This window comes from Python bivittatus, unplaced genomic scaffold, assembly GCF_059951505.1.
Source record: "Python bivittatus isolate LINGU-HERP-01145 unplaced genomic scaffold, Pbiv_v1 ctg000480_np1212, whole genome shotgun sequence".
In the NCBI taxonomy this organism is placed as follows: Eukaryota; Metazoa; Chordata; class Lepidosauria; order Squamata; family Pythonidae; genus Python; species Python bivittatus.
The window spans coordinates 12,561,727-12,581,007 of record NW_028277075.1 but is presented as its reverse complement, the minus strand read 5'-3'; the positions used below and the strand labels follow the sequence as shown (position 1 = coordinate 12,581,007).

General features: G+C 35.5%; 1 protein-coding gene across 1 annotated transcript in view; it reads left to right on the top strand.

Moving 5' to 3' along the window:
- TTC6 (tetratricopeptide repeat domain 6) overlaps nucleotides 1-19,281 on the top strand; it is a 97,019-nt gene that overhangs the window by 41,091 nt on the left and 36,647 nt on the right. Inside the window, exons 13-16 of the mRNA XM_088146734.1 lie at nucleotides 2,542-2,607; nucleotides 3,732-3,749; nucleotides 5,262-5,740; nucleotides 16,788-17,265. Of these exons, the coding sequence (XP_088002860.1) occupies nucleotides 2,542-2,607; nucleotides 3,732-3,749; nucleotides 5,262-5,740; nucleotides 16,788-17,265 (1,041 nt within the window). The remainder of the gene's footprint in view (nucleotides 1-2,541; nucleotides 2,608-3,731; nucleotides 3,750-5,261; nucleotides 5,741-16,787; nucleotides 17,266-19,281) is intronic.

Genomic DNA, 19,281 nt, shown 5'->3' with positions numbered 1-19,281 from the left:
AAACATTAAGGCAAACCCAGAGGTGGTAAACTACTGTCCTTTGGGGATAGTTTGCTTCTGAGTTTCCTCATAACATTGTTGCCTATTGCTCTCTCTAGCAATCCTTAGATACCTTCATCTTTCTATAAATTATGGCTTCTTTCAGTTTAGGTCTTACCGATCTTCCATAATTTGCCTTTCTCTACCTCCCATGTCCCAAAAATTCATTTATGGATTTTAAAATTCTTCCAGACAATTTATTAAAATAATCCCTATGTGGTATATAAAGTAAAACAGGATGAAACATAAAACACAATAAAAGCATAATTTTTAAAAAATCTGATTAAAAATTGTTCATTGTAAAATATCAGGAGAACATATACATCTTCAGCACTCTCTCAAAAGCCATATAGAGGGGACTCCACGTCTAGCTGAAAGAGGAGGATTCTGAGGAATAGTAGTGAAAGCTAAAGTCACCATCAGACTGAAAAGAAAATATTTTTGATTCTACAAATGTTATCAGTGATACAAGTAAATTCATATGGGGGATCATGCTCCCTGCCCACTTTGTTGTCAACAAATAGTCTTGCATATTTTGGAGCTATTGATTGATGTAAAACTGAATTGAACAGGAGTGCCAAATTCTTTCTCTTTATATTCCCAAAGTAAGCATCCATATATATATAATGAACAAGAAATCAGTTCTACCTCTCTAAACATTAGTCTAAAAGATAGGGGTGGGGCAGGGGGCTGGGAAAGCAATGGACAGAAACATATGAGATACAAGGCAAGTCTGTTGACAGCTTATTTTATAAATAGCAGTTCAGCCCAGGTGGCAAGTAACCTAGAAAGAAGCATTTTAAATCATTCAAAGAGATTCCACTTTAATGAACTCACCATAAATGAAGGTTGACAATTCCTCTTGCAGTTTCCAAGATTCTATATTTACCCCAAAACTGTCATGGAAGATGTCTGTGTAATTCTTAGGTTTCCTTGATCTTGATCAGCTTGACAGTTTCCAAATTGCTATTCTTTTGCCTACCAGTTACTGCTACTTCTATTTCACATGGCAGATCTTAAGAGAACAGGGAGAACTAATCTATGATACAGAGTAATAGTATCAATATATGGTGATCAGCAACCACCATGTATTGTGTGAGGGGCATGGCACAAAATTCCCTGTGTTACCAGGGGCATGTGGGAGGGCTGACATTCTGTAAACCTATAAAACTAACATATAGTTTTTACACTGGAGCAAAAAGTAATCTAGCCAACTGCTACTAATAAGAATAAACTTAATTCATATTACTGTTTTGTTTCTGCATGTATCTTGCTGCTGCTGTAGCTACAGCTACTGTAAGCCCTTTGAACTGTTCGTTGCTGCAATACATAAAAAAGCATCAGTCTGAGAGGAGATGAAGGGAGCTGAGCTTCACCTTTTCTCTCTGCTTTAGCTTTTGCGATAAGTTACACTGACTTAGCCAGCCGCCCTTGATGGCTTCCTTCAGTCTTGCGTTTGTGCGGTGGCCAAAGGAGGCTGAGGATTTACTTTGCAAACATTTCTCAGCTCGGCCATAGCTGGTTGGTTGGTAAAGCCTTCTCTTTAACAGCACATACTATTGCACAGCTCCCTCTAGTGATGAGCAGGTTACATCTCAACTCTTGAGTAAAGCCAAGCAACTCATAGGCTCTGCAGCTTCCAATGAGATTGCATCTTTTGGGAACATGAGGACAGCAAAACATTCTTCTATAGGCACAGGTGTCCATGAGCAGAGATCTTGTTTACCAAGGGTCATGAGCAGGCACTGTTGTTCTATTTGAGGATACAGGATTACTGGCCCTGAAACACAAGTAGATTTAGTTGGGTGTAATAGGGATGCTATGCATCACTTGGAGACTTCAGCATGACCACATATTTCAAATTCTTCCTGTATGTTGTCACATGTAAACTTATACAGTATCAAATAAGGGGACAATATCCAACTTGATCTTTCTATCTGGTACAAATCAAACCATACCCAATTTCATTAGGTTGCTTTGTGGTATTTCAAAAATGATATTAAGATGCATTCTTCTTCTGAAAAACTAACTTTGACTCAGTCCTGGATTTTTAATATATTTGTTTTTGGTGTGTCAATAAATAAAAGATAGCTATCATTTCAGAAGGGTGTTATCTCCTCTTCATTTATGGGAGGATACTATTGGTAGGGGAAAAATGCTAAATTGTCCTATCTTTTATAGCCCAATACTTGTTTCTTGAAGGACAGTTGGGTTGATGTGGACTAGTATTTCCTTTTGGGGAATCAATTGTTAGAAATACTTCATGTAAGTTATGAAAAAGTATACACTGTGCCTTTCTTCCATCAACATTTTTTTACCTTAGTTATAAATGTTAACACCAATTTTCTTGATTTAAACAGCTGTCATTAACAAAACTCAAGATAAAATTTACATAATTGTTTACAGGTTTCAGAATCTAAAACCATTTTTCAGATAAGAACTATACTAGAACTTTTAAAAAATCTTATTAATATAATAATATCAATTTTGTTTTTATTGTAGAATATTAATGCAAATGGAAGACGTGGTTCCTTTCCAGAACTTCTGCTTTGTGAAACTGATACAGAGGTATTGTAATTTTAAAATTAGAATTTATGTTTCATGATACTGATTTTATCCTTAGTTTGATGATATACTCTCACTAGGAAACTCACTAGGAAACTGGGTGGGGGGCTTTCCCTTGGGCTTCTGTGTTCTGGAAGTGGGAGCCTACAGACCATATATGGCTGGAGGTTCTCCAGCCCTCGGGCCACCTCCCATTTTCCCACTCTCTAGAGAAGAGAGTCCTTTGCCTCTTTGATGCAGATTTTCTTTCCCTTTTCCATGAGTGAGAGCCTCCATTCCTTGAACTACTGTTCTGCATAATTCTGATTCCAGTCCATTCCTTAGTTTAAAAGTTCATAGCAATGGATAACACATGTAACATTTCCTGGGCTGTGTGGTAGGTATACTGAACTATGCACTAAATAAATAAATAAAATGTAAATGTAAATAAAATACAAATATCAGTATGAATATCTATGAATGAATATTCATAGTATCAGAAAACTACACACGTGCATCAATATTATCTAACTCTACAATTCACTAAAAGCTTACAGTTCTTTTGCAGTTTCTCATTATTTTGTCTTCCAGTTTTCAATTCCCCTGTTCAGCTTAATTTTGTTCAGCTAAGCTAATAGTCAGATTCTTTTTCTTTTTTGTAAAACATATTATATTGTTGTCAAATCTATACAATGCATTATATTATTTTGATACAGAAGCATTTGTACAGTATTGACTAAAGATATTTAACACTCTAATGTTTAGATAACTTAGACCACTGAAGATAAAAGAGAGAGAAGTATTAGTATTAATTATGATTTAAAATGTCAATATTAATGAGCATAAGATTATTTGCCTTTTTCATCCAGAACTGAATACAACTTTAAAAAACTGTTGCAGATTGCATCAAAGTATTTGTTGTATGATAAAGGTTTTTATCTTAAACAGATTACTTAGTATTAAGGTCTCCACTGTATTGTTACTTAATATTATTTGTGCATGCTGAAGATTCTTATCCTTCCTTTCTATACTATGACAGTAGATTTCTCAGCTTTAATTAATCTCTCAGCAAACAATCTTTAGACTGTAAAAATTCAGAATTGTTTTTGATTTAAAATAATCATTATATATATTTATTTGTGTTATAGGATGAAGACATTACATATGTAAGTAGTCTGCTATAGAAGAGTGCCTCATCCAGCAAATATGTATGTTGGCTTTCTAAGTATTGTTCAATTTATGTGACATTTGGTATCTATAATATAGTAATAATTTTCTCTGAAGCTTACTACCAAAATAATGGACTATCTGAAATAAAAATATGAAAAGAGATGCATTATCTTGAAACTCCATGACCAATTATACTTACCAGAATAAGAGTAGCATTTCCCATTTATTTAGTTTACAGTTATTCTCTTTACAAAAATTGGAAGTAATTAGCACCAACTCTGAATTCCTATCAGAAATACAGTATAATTTTTGGTCTGTGGTATAGTTGCAGTACTGATTATCCCTCCCCAAAAGTTAGAAAATGAAAATTGTAATGTATAATATTACTCCCAAGTATTAACGCATCCCTGACACAGTTCAGCCTACAAGGAAGTTCTCTAGTAATTTTACATACCTTAAGCATTTTCAAATGAAGCCCTCCAAATGGGCTGGACTGTAACCCTCAAATTCTCAACTAGTACAGGAATATGAATTCTTCCAGGATTTTCTCTAGCACAATCTAAATTTGATTGGGTACAATGAATTGTTGGAGATGTTTTATAATTTTATTCTATATATTGTCATACTTTTCATTTCATACTGTATATCATTATTTTATCAACACCTATTGAGTTGTGCTTGTTGATCATTAAACTGAAGCCCTTTTGGTTTGGACCACTGAGATGTTTTCAGTGAAGGAAATCTATATACTACTAAAACTTTTATTGCGTTTGTCTGTTTGTCTGTTTATCCCCTCAAGTTAGCCCAAATGGTGCATTATACTGCAACAGTTTTTGAATCAAAGTACCTAAAATCCGCTAACTTAAGGAATGGGTAAAAAATCAGGGACCCTTTACTCCTGTGGAACTGAAATTTCCACAATGTTCAGACCAGTTTTATTTGCAAAGTTGTGGCCGTTGCAGCGTTCCCACAGTCACCTGATTGTGATTTCTAGTGCTCCCTGCCAGCTTTCCACAAGCAAAATCAATGGGAAAGCTGACAGGAAGTCAGAAGTTGCTCCCACTCCACTGCTTTTTTACCTGCCTGTGTTCATTCTGTTCATCTGTTTAGTTAAGTAAATATTATTACTGAAGTTCGTTTGCCACTACAGTTATTTTTCTATTTATGACATATACCATTCTTAGACGATCATGGGACCATCCAGCATTGGGGTAAAAAAATATGGTCAGCCTAAAATTTAATGTTAATTCTGGTCACATCAGACTGTACTACCTTTCTCTCAAAGGATGACCCAACGGGTTAAAGGGTTGTCTAGCGTATACTACATCTATAAAGCTAATATCAATTTGATTTTTAAAAATGGTGAACAGTACCCAGATTCAGTAGTTTGGCCAACTGTGATATTCATGTGGAACTTTAGTTAAAGGGTACTTCTTGATTTAAATTGTATTAAATATCAATATGTTTTCCAAAATGATATCCATAAATTGAAATTTATTTTCTTGCAGCAACATTTGATGAAAAGGGCAAATAGCGCACCAGAAATGTCCACACATAGAGACAAAACAGCTGTAAAGATTTCTGCAGATTTCAAAACTACTATGGAAGAAATTGAAATTATGGGCAAGCATGTTCCTTTAGTAAAGATGAATGATACAGTACCAGAAGCTGAAGGAAGCTCTCTTACTCCTAACCTTCCGAAACATTTTAGCCCTCCCAAACCATTTCCAGATCCAGAGAAAGTTTCTGAAATAATTCTGGAAAATGTAATGAAAGTCCCAAGAGGAAATCTTTTCGAACCACAACCTGCTGAATCTGTACGGGTCCTAGATGAGACTGCTCTTGCTGATGAATGTCGAAAAGCTGGAATTAAGTACATCATTTTCCCAAAGAAAAAAAGAACAATGAAATCAGGAAAAAATATAACTCCCAAAGTATTGAACAATGTATTTGCGAAATTAAATGAACCTCCAAAGGTTCTTAAAAGGTTGTCCATTTAATAACAATTTTATTATGTATTTATTTAGACAGTTGGACAGAACAGTTTAAAGTCACAGATCTATTGGTTAAATATGCTTTGGATTGGGGAAAATGTATGAAGTCTCTCTATATGAAAATAATTACTACTGGTGGTATTTCTGGGTTGGACCAAGATAGTATTCATTGCTTTGGAGCTACAAAACCCTTTTGTTCCCCTAAAAGTTACCAAGATCCAGACCCTCAGCTTTGTCAGTCTTGATGTACAAAGTTTGGAACCAATGTGAGGGATGATATTCGAAACAAATGGAAAAACTGACAGTGAAATCAGTAGAAGAAATATTATTCTCTCTTATACAGGCTGATGTGAGCCAAGTGGCAAATCAGTAATAAGTTCACTCCCCCCGCTTTACTTAGTTGTTATGGTTCACTTAAGTAACAGCTCCTGCTTCCACCTAGGAAAACTGCATTTTGAGATTTGATCCAGTTATTATTAGCAATCAGTGACACTCCTTAGATTTCTAGGACCAGATACAGGAAGAATAAGAGGATGCCAGCTATTTTGTGTCATATTCCTAGTCCCAAATCAGATTTATTATCAGGCAGAAAGATGAAGCAGATTTTGGAATACTACTAAATGGTCAGTTCTTTTTCATAGTTTCTTTGAGTTATACACATCTGCCTCTGCACAGAACTATATTTGTAGTCTAGAGTTTACGGAATTGTTTGGTGGGCATCTTGTCCCCATGCATGTCACACAACTAGCTGCAGATCCCAACAAACTCTTTGGTTTGCTTTTGAACACCACAGCGTTGGATATTTGCTCTTCTATGTTACCAATTTTCTTTTTCTTTTTTAAATAACTTTACTAAGTTTAAAAAAACCAAAAGGATAAAAACTAACATGAACAAGAAGAAGAGTAGAAAGCAAGAAAGCTAGAAATAAAACAAAAGTGCTAGAAAATAAGAAATACAAAAAGAATGATTTCTGACTTCTTAAACAGCAGATATAAATGAATAATACAATAACCTCTTATTCTACAACTACATCTTAACATACATATTTTGTATAATCTATTAATTTAACTAAATAAATCCATATAGCATAATTTCATTTTTTTCTGTTTCCTGCAAAAAGTCCAGAAGGGGCTTCCAATTAGCATTAAAGTTAATATTTTTTCTCTAAGCAAAGCTGTAAATTTCACCATCTCAGCTAACTCCATCATCTTCACCATCCATTCTGCCATTGTAGGTAATGTCAAATCTTTCTACCTTTAAGCATATAAAAGTCTAGTTGCAGTTATCATATATAAAAATGAAAGTCCATGAGCTTTTTCCAGTTGTTTATCCATCAGTCCCAGAAGAAATGTCTCTGGTTTTGACTGTATATTAACCTTCAAAATTTTCTGAATTAATATATGTATTTGAGTTCAAAATTTTTTAGCTTTATTACATGTCCACCAAGGATGATAGAAAGTCCCTTCTTGTTGTTTGCATTTCCAATATATATTTGAAACCCCTTTATTTTATTGATAATCTTTCCAGTGACAAATATCATCTATACATTATTTTATAGAAATTCTCCTTCAAATTATAACACAGTGTAAATTTTAACTCACATATTCTCCCATTGTTCCATTTGTATATTACATCCAAAACTTTTAGCCCATTTTATCATACAATCTTTAACTTAACAAATCTTAACAAAAGTTTATACATTTTAGCAATAAGATGTTCAGTGTGAGTACACAATTCAGTTTCAAAGACGGTTTTATTTCATGCAAAACCATATGTCTTTTTATCAACTTTAAATCTTTCTACAAGTTGTGCATATGAAAACCATTGACATAGATGTCCTTCTGATATCAAATTCTCTCTTGATTTTATTTTAAATTCTCCTTAGTGAATATCGAAGCTATCACCATAAGTTAACCATTTCTGCTTAATTTCCATTTCTTTCTGTAAAATGCTTCTTGTGGAGATAATCATAAGGGTATTTGCGGACACAGTCTAGGTTTATATCTATTCCAGATTCTCAAAATGGCACGTCTAATAAAATGATTCTTAAAATCTACATTAACCTTAACTTTATCATACCATAAATAGCCATGCCACCCAAATCTCAATTCGTGTCCTTCCAAATTCAATAGTCTATTATTTTTCAACAACACCCACTCTTTCAACTTAACTAGACAACAAGCAGCAAAATACAATTTGAGATCAGCTAAACCTCCTCTTTCTTTAGCATCCTGCAACACCTTATATTTAACTCACTTTTTTTTTACTTTTCCAGATAAATTTAGTTATATCCTTCTGCCATTACTTAAATCAGTAATCACAATTGGTGTTGTCTGAAACAAAAATAACATCCTACATAAGACATTCATTTTTATCACAGAGCTTCTTCCCAACAATGACAGTTGTAATTTCTCCCATCTTAACATAGCTTCCTTAACTTTATTTCCATGTCTTAACATAATTATTCTGGAACAACATATAATTCATATTTGTCAGATTAACACCCAAATATTTTACCTTTTTCTCAATCTTGAAACCTGTTTTATTCATCAATTCTATTTGATCTTGTATCTTCATATTTTTTGTTAACATCTTTGTCCTTGGTTTGTTAACCTTAAATCCAGCTAATTGTGATGGAATGGTTTGATGAAGGCCGTGCTCGGGGAGATAAGCATTTCCTTAGCCCCCAGCAGGAGCGTGGGAAGGTTAAGAAGATGATACTGGCACCACCCTAAGGAATTCACGGTGTTTTGGCTTGCTGGCTTGGGAAGTTTAGATTCAGTCTGGAGAGATTCTGTCTTGTAGGTGGAAGCTAATAAATGCAACAGAACTGTATCTGTACTGTCTCGTGGAGTTCTTTGGCCTGAACCTGACACTAATGCACCAAACTCTTGTAATTTTCTCATTAGTATCTCTATCCCTTTCAATGGATCTTCCAATACCAGCACCAAATCATCTCAATTTATATGTCTCTTTCTTGATTTTTATTCCCCTTATGCCCTCATCTTGTCTTATATGTCTATTTAAAACTTTCAAAACCAAGGTAAACAAAAGTGGGGATAAGGGACATCTTTGTCTCGTACCTCTTTGAATCTCACATGGTTTCATTAAATCTCCATTGATGATAATTTGTGCTTACTGTGATATATATATTGATTTAACTGATGCTATAAAGTTATCACCAAAATCCATATCTTCTAAAACTTTAAACAGGAAAGGGCAATTAAGATTGTCAAACGTTTTCTCTGCATCCAAAAAGATTGGTGCAGCTCGTTTTTCATTATGCTGTTCCAGATATTCTGTAATGTCCAGTACTGTTCTATCATTGTCTTTTAATGGTCTTTTAGACAAAAAATCTACATTGATCTTCATGAACAAAACCTTGTAAAATTATTTTTAGTCTATTTGCAAAAATCATTGTAAATAACTTATAGTCATTGTTTAGTAATGATATTGGTCTGTAATTTTTGGATAAGTTTAAGCCCTGTCCCGCTTTGGGTATTAAAGTAATATTAGCTTCTTTCCAAGACTGTGGCATCCCATCTCCTTGTAGAATAGAATTCATTGTATTTTGAAATGGCTGTAAAATTTCATCCTCAAAACATTTATAAGAAGACTCTGGTATTCCATCTGGCCCAAGTGCTTTTCCTAGTTTAATCTTTTTTATAGTTTCCGAAAGTTCTATTATTGTTATAGGTCTATTCATTATTTGTCTTTGTGTATCTGTAAGCCGTGGTAAGTTTTGCAGTTTTAGATAATTGTCTGTTCTTTCCAGAGAAATGTCCTGTCTTTTACACAAATTAGAATAATACTGATGGAAAGCTTTTTGTATAGCTAAATTATCTGTTAGAACTGTATTTCCCTCTTGGAGTTTCAATATCATCCTCTTTTCTTTCTCCTTCCTTAATTTATAGGCTAACCACTTTCCTGATTTGTTTGCAAATTCAAAATTCCTTTGTTTAACGTAATTCATTTTAGTTTTCATTTCCCTTACTGTCAACATAGATAACTGTTGCGGTAACAGTTTGATTCGATATAACATGCTTGTCTTTGTCAGTGAGTTCTTTAATTCTTCCTCTTTTCTCTTAATCTCCTGTAAAATAGCTTCTGTTTTTATTTGTGCTTTTTTTCCAGTTCCGTATTATATTGAATGAAATAACCTCTAATAAAAGCTTTACTTGTACCCCAAGCTGTTTTTAAGTCTGTCCCTTTATTTAAATTATTCTCAAAAAATTCACTTTTTTTTTTTTTTGGCAATCTTTTACTATCCAGTCTTTTTTGTAATAACATCTCATTTAATCTCCATCTGAGGATAGTAGGTTTTGTTTTAGGATTCAAGGTCACTAGATTATGATCAGAAAAAGGTTTTGGTAAAATCTCCACTTTAGTTTTCTTAGTAACCAAGTTTTTTGAAGCCATATTATGTCCATTCTTGAAAATGATCTGTGTCTTTCAGAAAAATAAGTATATGCTCTAAAATTACCATTTTTTTTTTTTTTGGTCTCCAGATATCCACTAACGTTAAATTGTTCATCAAATCAAAAAAAGTCTTTGGTAATCTACCTTGGATAATTTTAATTTTCTTCTCAGATGTTCTGTCTAGTTGTAGAGAAACCACACCATTCCAATCTCCCATCAAATCCAATTCTCATATGAAAAAATTGTCAATTGTTTTATAAGTCTTTTATAAAAATTTGCTTTATCTTCATTTGGAACATAAATGTCAGGCCCAGCCCAAGAAAAATGATGAAACAGTCCAGTACAGTTCCTTTATTAGCTTACGCCTTGTAGACAGAATCTTGCCAAACGAAATCTATACTACAGCAACTAGTGGATATACCCTGTGAGATTCTAGGGAATGGCTATCCTGAACCTCTTTCTCTTCCCACGCTCCTCCTGTGGACTATGCTGCCTCTTGCCACCACCTCCCTCCTGGAATGCACCTCCCCCTTCCCGATAGCTTGATCTCCCACATCATTTTCCTCCTCATAGATACATTCCATCACAATAAAGTCCCAAAAGTAGAGTTTTAAGTCCATGTAGTTCAATTTCCATCCCAAATTTATCTTGTTGATCAGTCAGTATTGGTTGTAGTTTTAAAAGGGGGTTAACATATAAGACAACTCCATTGGTTTATTTTGGTCCTGCTGAAATAAATTCTAAATTTTTACATATTAAATACTTTGTATCTCTGTAACTTATATCAGTCTTTTGCAAATAAATTACATCTTGTTTCAGTTTTTTCAAATAGTGAAATATCTTTTTCCATTTGTGAGGGGAGTTAGCCCCTTTAATATTCCATGTTAGGCATTTATAGTTCATCTTTAGGCAAATAATTTAGAAAAGTCCATACCAGTAGTGCTTAACTCTGAATCTTTCCTCTCCAACTCCTCTACCTGTTGCAAATATTGGTCAGTTTTCGCTGCAGTGTCCATTTGGACTTCTTCCAAATCCCCTTTAAACGTTTGCAGAAATTCTCTAGCCTTTTGAACAGTATTCAGTCAAAATCTTCTCTGTTGAAAAGTAAAAGTTACACCTTCCAACTTCTCCCAATGGAATGGAATCTTCTTCTGCTTTAATACCTCAGTCAGGAAAGAGTAATCTTTTCTTTTACACAAAATCCTAATAGTGATTTCTTTCAAAATAATATCTATATTAATGATTTTCAATCTTGATTTAAAATGTTGTTGCAAAACTTGATCTCTTGTACTCCTCCTAACAAATGTACTATAACATCTCTTGGCACATGTCTTATTGTAGCAAAATGTGAATTAATCTGATAGACTTTATCAATTTCCTCTCCTTTTCTTCCCAGTCTAGGAGTTCTGCCAAAGCTTGAACCATCTTTCTTTTAATATCTTCATTTGGAGTTTCTGGGATGGCTCTAAATTGCAGACAAAACTCTCTCAGTTCCATCAAAGTCAAATTATCCATCCCTTTTTCAAATTCTGAATCTCTGATTGCTGATTTATTCTCTAGAATTTCCATTCTGTCATTAGTTTATTTCTTCAGACATCTGTTTCATATCTACAGTCACTTGTTTTACAAAAATATCCATCTTATCCATTCTTTCTTCCATCTTCTTTTCAAAAGTCAAAAATTTAACATCCAATTTAGCATCTAGTGACTGAGTCAGTATAACTCCCATTTCATCAATCATCAGTTTAAATAGATTAGCAGAGATTGGTTTATCTTCTTTCTTTATCTTCTTTTTCCACTGGTTACTCCACAGAAGTTCTTCTAGCATCCAAATGGATTCTGCATGTTGCCATTATGAAAATCTAGATAGATAGATAGATAGATAGATAGATAGATAGATAGATAGATAGATAGAAAGATGTAGTACTGGAAAGAGAAAAAAGAACAAGGAGGAAACACCCCTCCCCAAAATACCCAATAATCCTTTAAAACTTTAAAACTGTAATTCTAAACAATTGCCAGAAGATGTCTCTACTGTAGCTAAAAATCCACTAAAAAAAAGGGAAAAAGAAGAGAAAGGGAAAGCAGGAAAACAGGCAATTGCCAGCAGGTGTCTCCATTAAAGATAAACTCAGACTGATTGTTGTTCCTCTGATATATAATTCCAGCCAATTGCCTGTTTGCGTGCATTAAACAAATGCAAAAATGGATCCCTGTTCAAGTAGCTATGATTTTAACAAAGCCGATTCTTGAAAAAGTAAACTTAAAAAAAAAAAATTAAAATCTCCCCTTTTCCCTACTGTTAACTTTCTTATGCCACATTAATCATCAGCTTTTTGCGAATCCCCCCAAAATTTAAATCTACAAATCTTTCTGAATTTTAAAGCCCCCTCCCCCCATGAAGAATACCAAGAGGGATACTTATCTGCTGTAAAAAGAAGCCTCTCTTAAGGCCCAGAATAGTTTGCAATTCAAAAGTGTATTAGAAATGTAGGTCAGTTGGTTTCAGTGTCTTTTAACAGGCTGTGCCTCATCCTTGAACAGAGATGTAATCCTCACCTCCCAGCTACTCCACTCGTGAGCTTCTTGCAAAAACCTCAGTTCTTGCAATTTACTCACGAGGAACAGCTGTCTGCAGAACAAATAGCTCAATTTCTAGCTTCCTCCTTTATCTGGAGGAATTTGAGGCATCCAGCAATCCTGCTTGGCGCTAAACAGCTGAGGAGCTGTCTCTGTGATCCAAAGACAATCAAACTGCCATGCCAGCCCCTAGAAGTATATCTGTGTTACTAATTTTCTTAAAACTGTTTGCAAAGACACCTGGTCTTTCTGTTCAGGCACCCAAATAAGCTCCATTTTGCAAGCACTAGTATTGCAGGAGCAAGCTAACCCTTCCCATTGGCATAAACTATGCCTTTATTTGCCATGGTGAATGTCAGGTACTAAATACTAGTAAGCATTGCCAGGTGTTTACTAAGCAGTTTACTAAGTTTGTTATAATTCTTCTTCTTTGCAAGCCACTCTTTGGGAGAAAATGCTAAACTATGTGTAGACATCTCATCTTCCTCCAGGTCTTCTAGCATGTTTCTAGCAGTTGCTCATTCTCTTTGAGAGATCAGTCAAACTCTCCATTTCTTGCAGAGGATATTCAGATCTTTGCTTGTGCCATGGTCAGCCCTGAGGAAAATCACCCATTAAGGATTCAAAAGACCCAACTGCCTGATTCCAACTAGGAAAAAAGAAAAAAAAATGTCTTCCCAATTGTGGCTCAAGCAGCTTTGAGTTTCTCTCCACATTGGTCACCTCCAACTCTGCTACTGCAAGTCTTGCGGACCCTTCTATTTATACTAGCAGTTTCTACTGGCTCCTCTTGCAGTATGGTAGTTGATCTAGCCAGGGGAAATTCATAGCACATGCCCCTTAAACTATTATCTTAACCATTGGAATAGTAAAAACCATGACCTTCTTTTGGGCTTTCTCAAGATCATCATATTTGTAGTTGGTCATTTTATGTCCACTTTGCTTCTACAAATGTGTCTTTTTCCAATTTAGCTAGTGCAATGCTGGCTTGCTGTTCTAGGGCAAATCATTGGACCTCTCAGCACCAGACTTTTCATGGTCCCAATCAGTGGACTCATGCTGCTTGGAACACCCTAAGATACAGTGAGGCAAACCATAACATGTCACCTTCCATATTGTTTTGGAATTCTACCACCCATTAACTATAGAGCAGATAGTTTTTGCTATCTCAGGACTCTTTCTTTCCTGCAGGGCTTTCCTTTGAAGTAGATCTCACATCTAGTTCTAAACTGGCATGTCTTTTTACTCAAAATTCACTGTCTTCCTCTCCATCAGGGGTACGCCTGCTAAGGCCATTTTGTCAAGGACCATGTTGCAATTCCACTTGTTCAGAAATCATGTGATTTGTAATAACTCTAGCAGTAGGTGAAGAATAATATATTGATATCCATCTAAGAAAGTATGTAGAGAATCCACATCTAATCATGACTTGTTTAAAAAAATTAATAAGAACTTATCAAATGTCAGGCCCAGTCCAAGAACAATAGGGAAACAGTCCATTCAAGTTCAATTCCTTTATTGCTTACACCATATAGACAGAATCTTGCCAGATTAAATCTGTACTACTCTAACCTAGTGGATATACCCTGGGAGATTCTAGGGAGTGGCTATCCTAAATCTCTTCCTCTTTCCATGCTCCTGCTCTGGACTGTGCTGTCTCCTGTCTCAACACCCGCCACCCCCACCTTCCTGGAATGTGCTCCCTCCTTCCTGAGAACCTGCTGCTCCAGAGGCTTTTCAGCATCTAATGAAATTAATTTGGTGAAGTTTAAATTCTTTTCTGTATTTGTTAACAAATCAATAAGTAAGCATATATTGTCTGAAGCTTGTCTGAATTGTAGAAAGCCAGATTGAGATGGGTGAATAATATCTGACAAAAGTGATTGTGACATTTTAGCTAGAATAGCAGTTAAGATTTTAGTATCTACATTAATTAATGATACAGGTCTATAACTGGCACATTACTGGGATTTATTTATTTATTTATTTATTTATCTATCATATTTATATCGCCGCCCATCTCACACAAAGTGACTCATATTTCCTGGGTTTTAAAATCAGAGTTATATAAGCTTCATAAAATGAATCTGGTAGTTTTCCCATTTTAAATGCTGTCTTATAAAGATCAAATAAAAAGGGAACCAGGAGGTCTTTGAACATACCATTCTACAGGAAAATCATTTGGGCCAGGAACTTTCCCATTTTGTATCAGTGGTAATATTAAGAGTTATAGGAGCTTCAAGCAGTTTGTGTTGTTTTTGTCAGACGCGGTAGACCAGACAGGAAACATGACCAGATGAGCTAATTCTACTGTACTGTAAAGCTACATTAACAGAATCTTGCAAGTCTGAAAGTACATATCTTCCCCCATCTCCTTTACAGCCCAAGAAACTAGGGAGGGTCTCTTCTGAGCCTCTTGCCCCACCAACATTCCTGCTGCAGGCTCAGCTGCCTTTTATCTGGTTGTGCCTCCCAAGATTCTTCCCATATACCGTTAGAGTTTTTGAGATAGTAGTTGATTTTCCAATCCTAAGAAAAAACAAACAAGTACAGTGAAGCAGCCAAATTTTTTGGAGGAGAAGATATCACCGTTATTATCTCATTTGGTAGAGGACAAGAGGCAAGCAGTTGTTTGTTTTTCAAACAGAAGCAGCATGATTTGCTACACAGGTATTAATTACAGTTCTCAATACAACTAACATCAGCCAACAGTGTCACTTTTTTTCCATTGCTCTGGATTTCCGTGTCTGACTATACTGCATTAGACTGATACTAGGACTAAGGCTAGGATTGAGGACTTTCTCTTGCATGAGAATGGGTTATTCAGCAACAGGAATAAAATGTTTCTAAAGTGTCATACACAGTGCACAAATGTGAACTGGAGCAGCTCTACTTTATCTCCTCCTCCTCCTGCCCATGTTTCCACTCACGTATTGCCCAAAGGCTCTCAGAATTTCACGAAGAAGGCATACCAAAGGCATATCTGGGGTTGTTAGCCAGACACTGCCATCACCAACACACTCAGCATAATGCAGCTGTAGGCATTAACTTCACAAGTAGCTGCTTTGATCTTGAGATTCCCCCATATCAGCCATTCAAGGCTTGCTCCCACAGTAAATGAGCTTCCGTAACTTAATGACTTTAGGTTGTATAAATAATTGTTCAGTGTTCCTATACATAAAATTCTTAGCTAAAGCCATATCAAGCCACCTTGTTGGTTTTAGAAACCTCCAGAGTTATATTAATAGGTTTCTCTCCTTGTAGAAAAAAAGGTGATTGAAAGCATATCTCCAGAAAATTGCCAACTTCTTTTCTAGGTACTTTACCATCCCTAAGAAGGATGATGGAGCCAGACATATTGGCCCTTTGTTGTCTGAACAATTTTTTGAACCACTCTCATTTCAGAACTTTTCAGAATTCATTTCCGTTTTTCCCCTCTTGCAGAAGACAATGTAGCTCACTTCTGTAGATTTGCAGAATGTATAACTTCATGTATCTATACCATACCTTCATACTTTTTCTTCATTTTATAATCGATGGATCCATGCAATACAGTATTTTGTGTGTGACTATTTGACCTCTCCACACCCCTGAGAGTTTTCTCTAAATATGCACATTGTTTTGTTCCTTTGCCTGCAGGATATCATCCCCACCCCCCATCCCTGCTTTATCTAGCCAGTTGGCTCCTAACTGCTTATCTCCATCAGAAATTAGTTACCTAGGTATTTGTGGGGTGTATACCATTCTACATGAGTACAAAGTTATATTCTCCTGTAGTAATGGACAATTTTATTTGTCTCTAGATATTTCCCTTAGAAATTTTCTTATTATAACTTTAATATTGTGTACCTAATCAGGGTAGTCCTGTGGCATATTAAATCAGTTTTAAGACTGAGGTGGTTTAAAATGTTATAAATACATAAATGACAAGTTATTAAATGTTGCAGTTTATAAGATTTCAAATTTATTTCAGTAATCTTCTGTCATTACCTCAGTTACATGCTGATCATAATTTTGGTTCTTCTTTTTCTTTTTCCTTAGCTCTGTGTCTCTCGGGAAGCTTAATATACATCATAAGTTCTCTATTAAAGTATCTCGAGCAGTTCAGCACTATAGAAGCCCCAGCCTCCCTTGTGTGTTAGACTTTGAAACATTTTCAAAAAAAAGGGGCAAAGCGCTTGAAGATCCTGATTATGTTTGGGCCACACTACTGTGGAATCAATGGTTCGAGGAGCTGTTTGTTCCCATTAAGAAATCTGATGAAGATAAACAGATGTCACATAGAAAGCTTTCAGAAGAGAAAATGGAGGATGCTGCAAAAGAAAATGAATTACCGAACTACGTGAATCCTTTTCTCTTTGATGGCAAAAAAGAACAACTTGCACAGTGTGAGCATGAGATTGAGAGAACAACCCAAGAGATAAACAAAGGATGTGCTACAGCATTTAACTATTGTCGGCGTGGAGCAATATACAGAAAGATTGGAAAAATGCAGGCAGCTATGGATGACTTAGAAAAAGTTTGTTTAAAACAAATATTAACCTATTTTGCTTACTTCTCATGCATTTTACTTAACTCATTGTATAGCTATGGATTTCCAAGGCCTTGTGCCTTTTAAAAAAGGTTTTCTTCCACTTCTCTTTTTAATAAGCCTGGGCTTGGGTACTTCTGGTACTCACTTTTCAGAAGAAAACTTTCCAGTTTTAACAGTATCTATTTTTGTAATCTTAGTTGTTTAGCAGATAATGGCATACTGTTTCCACATGTATTTGCTTTTATGTGCATATATGCGTACACTTGTACCTATACAATCAACTGATTATGTTCAGATCTTGAAATTAGAATCATGGTATGCTATGGGGAAGACAAGAAGGGACATAAACAAGAGAACACAAAGTTAGAGCTCTGAAAAAGTATTCCCCTTTAAGATTTTCTGAATTTTTGCAGATCTTTGTCACTGAACGTTATCAGAGCATATTGCCTCACACACAGAGATTAAAAAAATGGGCGTCTGAGGGAAAAAGTAACACCAAACTTTGGCATTTGTTGCATTTATTTCACAGCATCATGATATGCCAGTGTGAAACAGCAATCAAATGGTCAATTAGTTTAAAATTAAAAGGTAGTGAGAGCCAATTATGTGAATACTTCATTAAACAGGGCTGATTTGGACAGTCTCATAACTCTGGATTTTCTCATCACAGTGGCCACTCATCACAAAGAAACTGGAGGGATGTCATGCCTCACTCAATTTTCTGGAAACCTTCATTAAAAAAAAAAACACTGATGCCTAACAGTCTAGAAAAGGCTACAAAATCATTTTTAAAGCTTTGTGGCTCTATCAATCCATAGTCAGAGAGATAGTCTTAAATAATTTGAGATGATAGCTCTTTCCAAGAGTGGGTATCCTGTCAAAATCACTCCAAGAGTATAGCATAAAATCATCCAAGAAGTCGCCTCCACTCCCCAACATCTAAATAAACTGCAGGCCTTTCTCACCTTGGCTAAAATCAATTTTCATGATTCCACATCAGAAAAGCACATGGGAGCATAACAAGAAATAAAGCATTGCCCACAACAATGATGCTTATCTCAAGTTTGCCAAAAAGCAACAAGGTCCAAAAGCATTTAGACTTTTGGAGGAATGTTATATGAATAGATGAGTCAAAACTGATTTTTTAAAACATTACTACATCTGGCAGAAACTAAACCCTATGTTCCACAGTAAGAACTTCATACCAATTCTTGAGCATGGAGGCAGTAATTAATTTATTTATTTGATTTCTATGGCCACCCATCTCAGACAAGTGACTCTGGGTGGCGAACAATCATAACATCAGTTAAAACCAAGTACAAACTTCATACAAAAATAAATATATATAGCAACCGAGAAAAATTATAACCATAGATATCAAAATAACCAGGAAATGGGGCCCTTAACACACTCGGGCCCCAGGCATATAACCAGGTCTTCAAGGCCTTATGAAAGGCCAACAGGGTCAGGGCCATCCTAATCTCTGAAGGGAGAATGTTCCAGAAGGCAGAAGCTACAGCAGAGAAGGCATGCCTCCTAGTCCCTGCCAGCTGGCATTCCTTGGCTGATGGGACCTGTAGCATCCCCAACCTGCCAGACCAAATTGGATGGGTAGAAACAATGGAGAAGACAGTCCCGCAGGTAACCCAGTCCCAAGACATGAAGAGCTTTAAAAGCTTTAAAGTAATGTCATGGTTTGAGGATACCTTTGTTACCTCAGGACTTGGACAAGTTGCCATCATGAAGGAAGTATGAATTCTGCTGTGTATCAGTGAATTCTCCAGGAGAATATAAGTCAGCTGTTTGATAGCTGTAATTGAATTGCAAATGGGCATTCAAGCAAGATAATGATCCCAAACATACGAGCAAGCCTACAAGGCAACGGACAAAAAATAACAAATTAACTGTTTTGGAATGGCCTTTTCGAAGCCCAGATTTAAATGCCATAGAAACGGTGATAGGATCGCAAATGAGCAGTTCATGTTAGAAAATCTTCATATG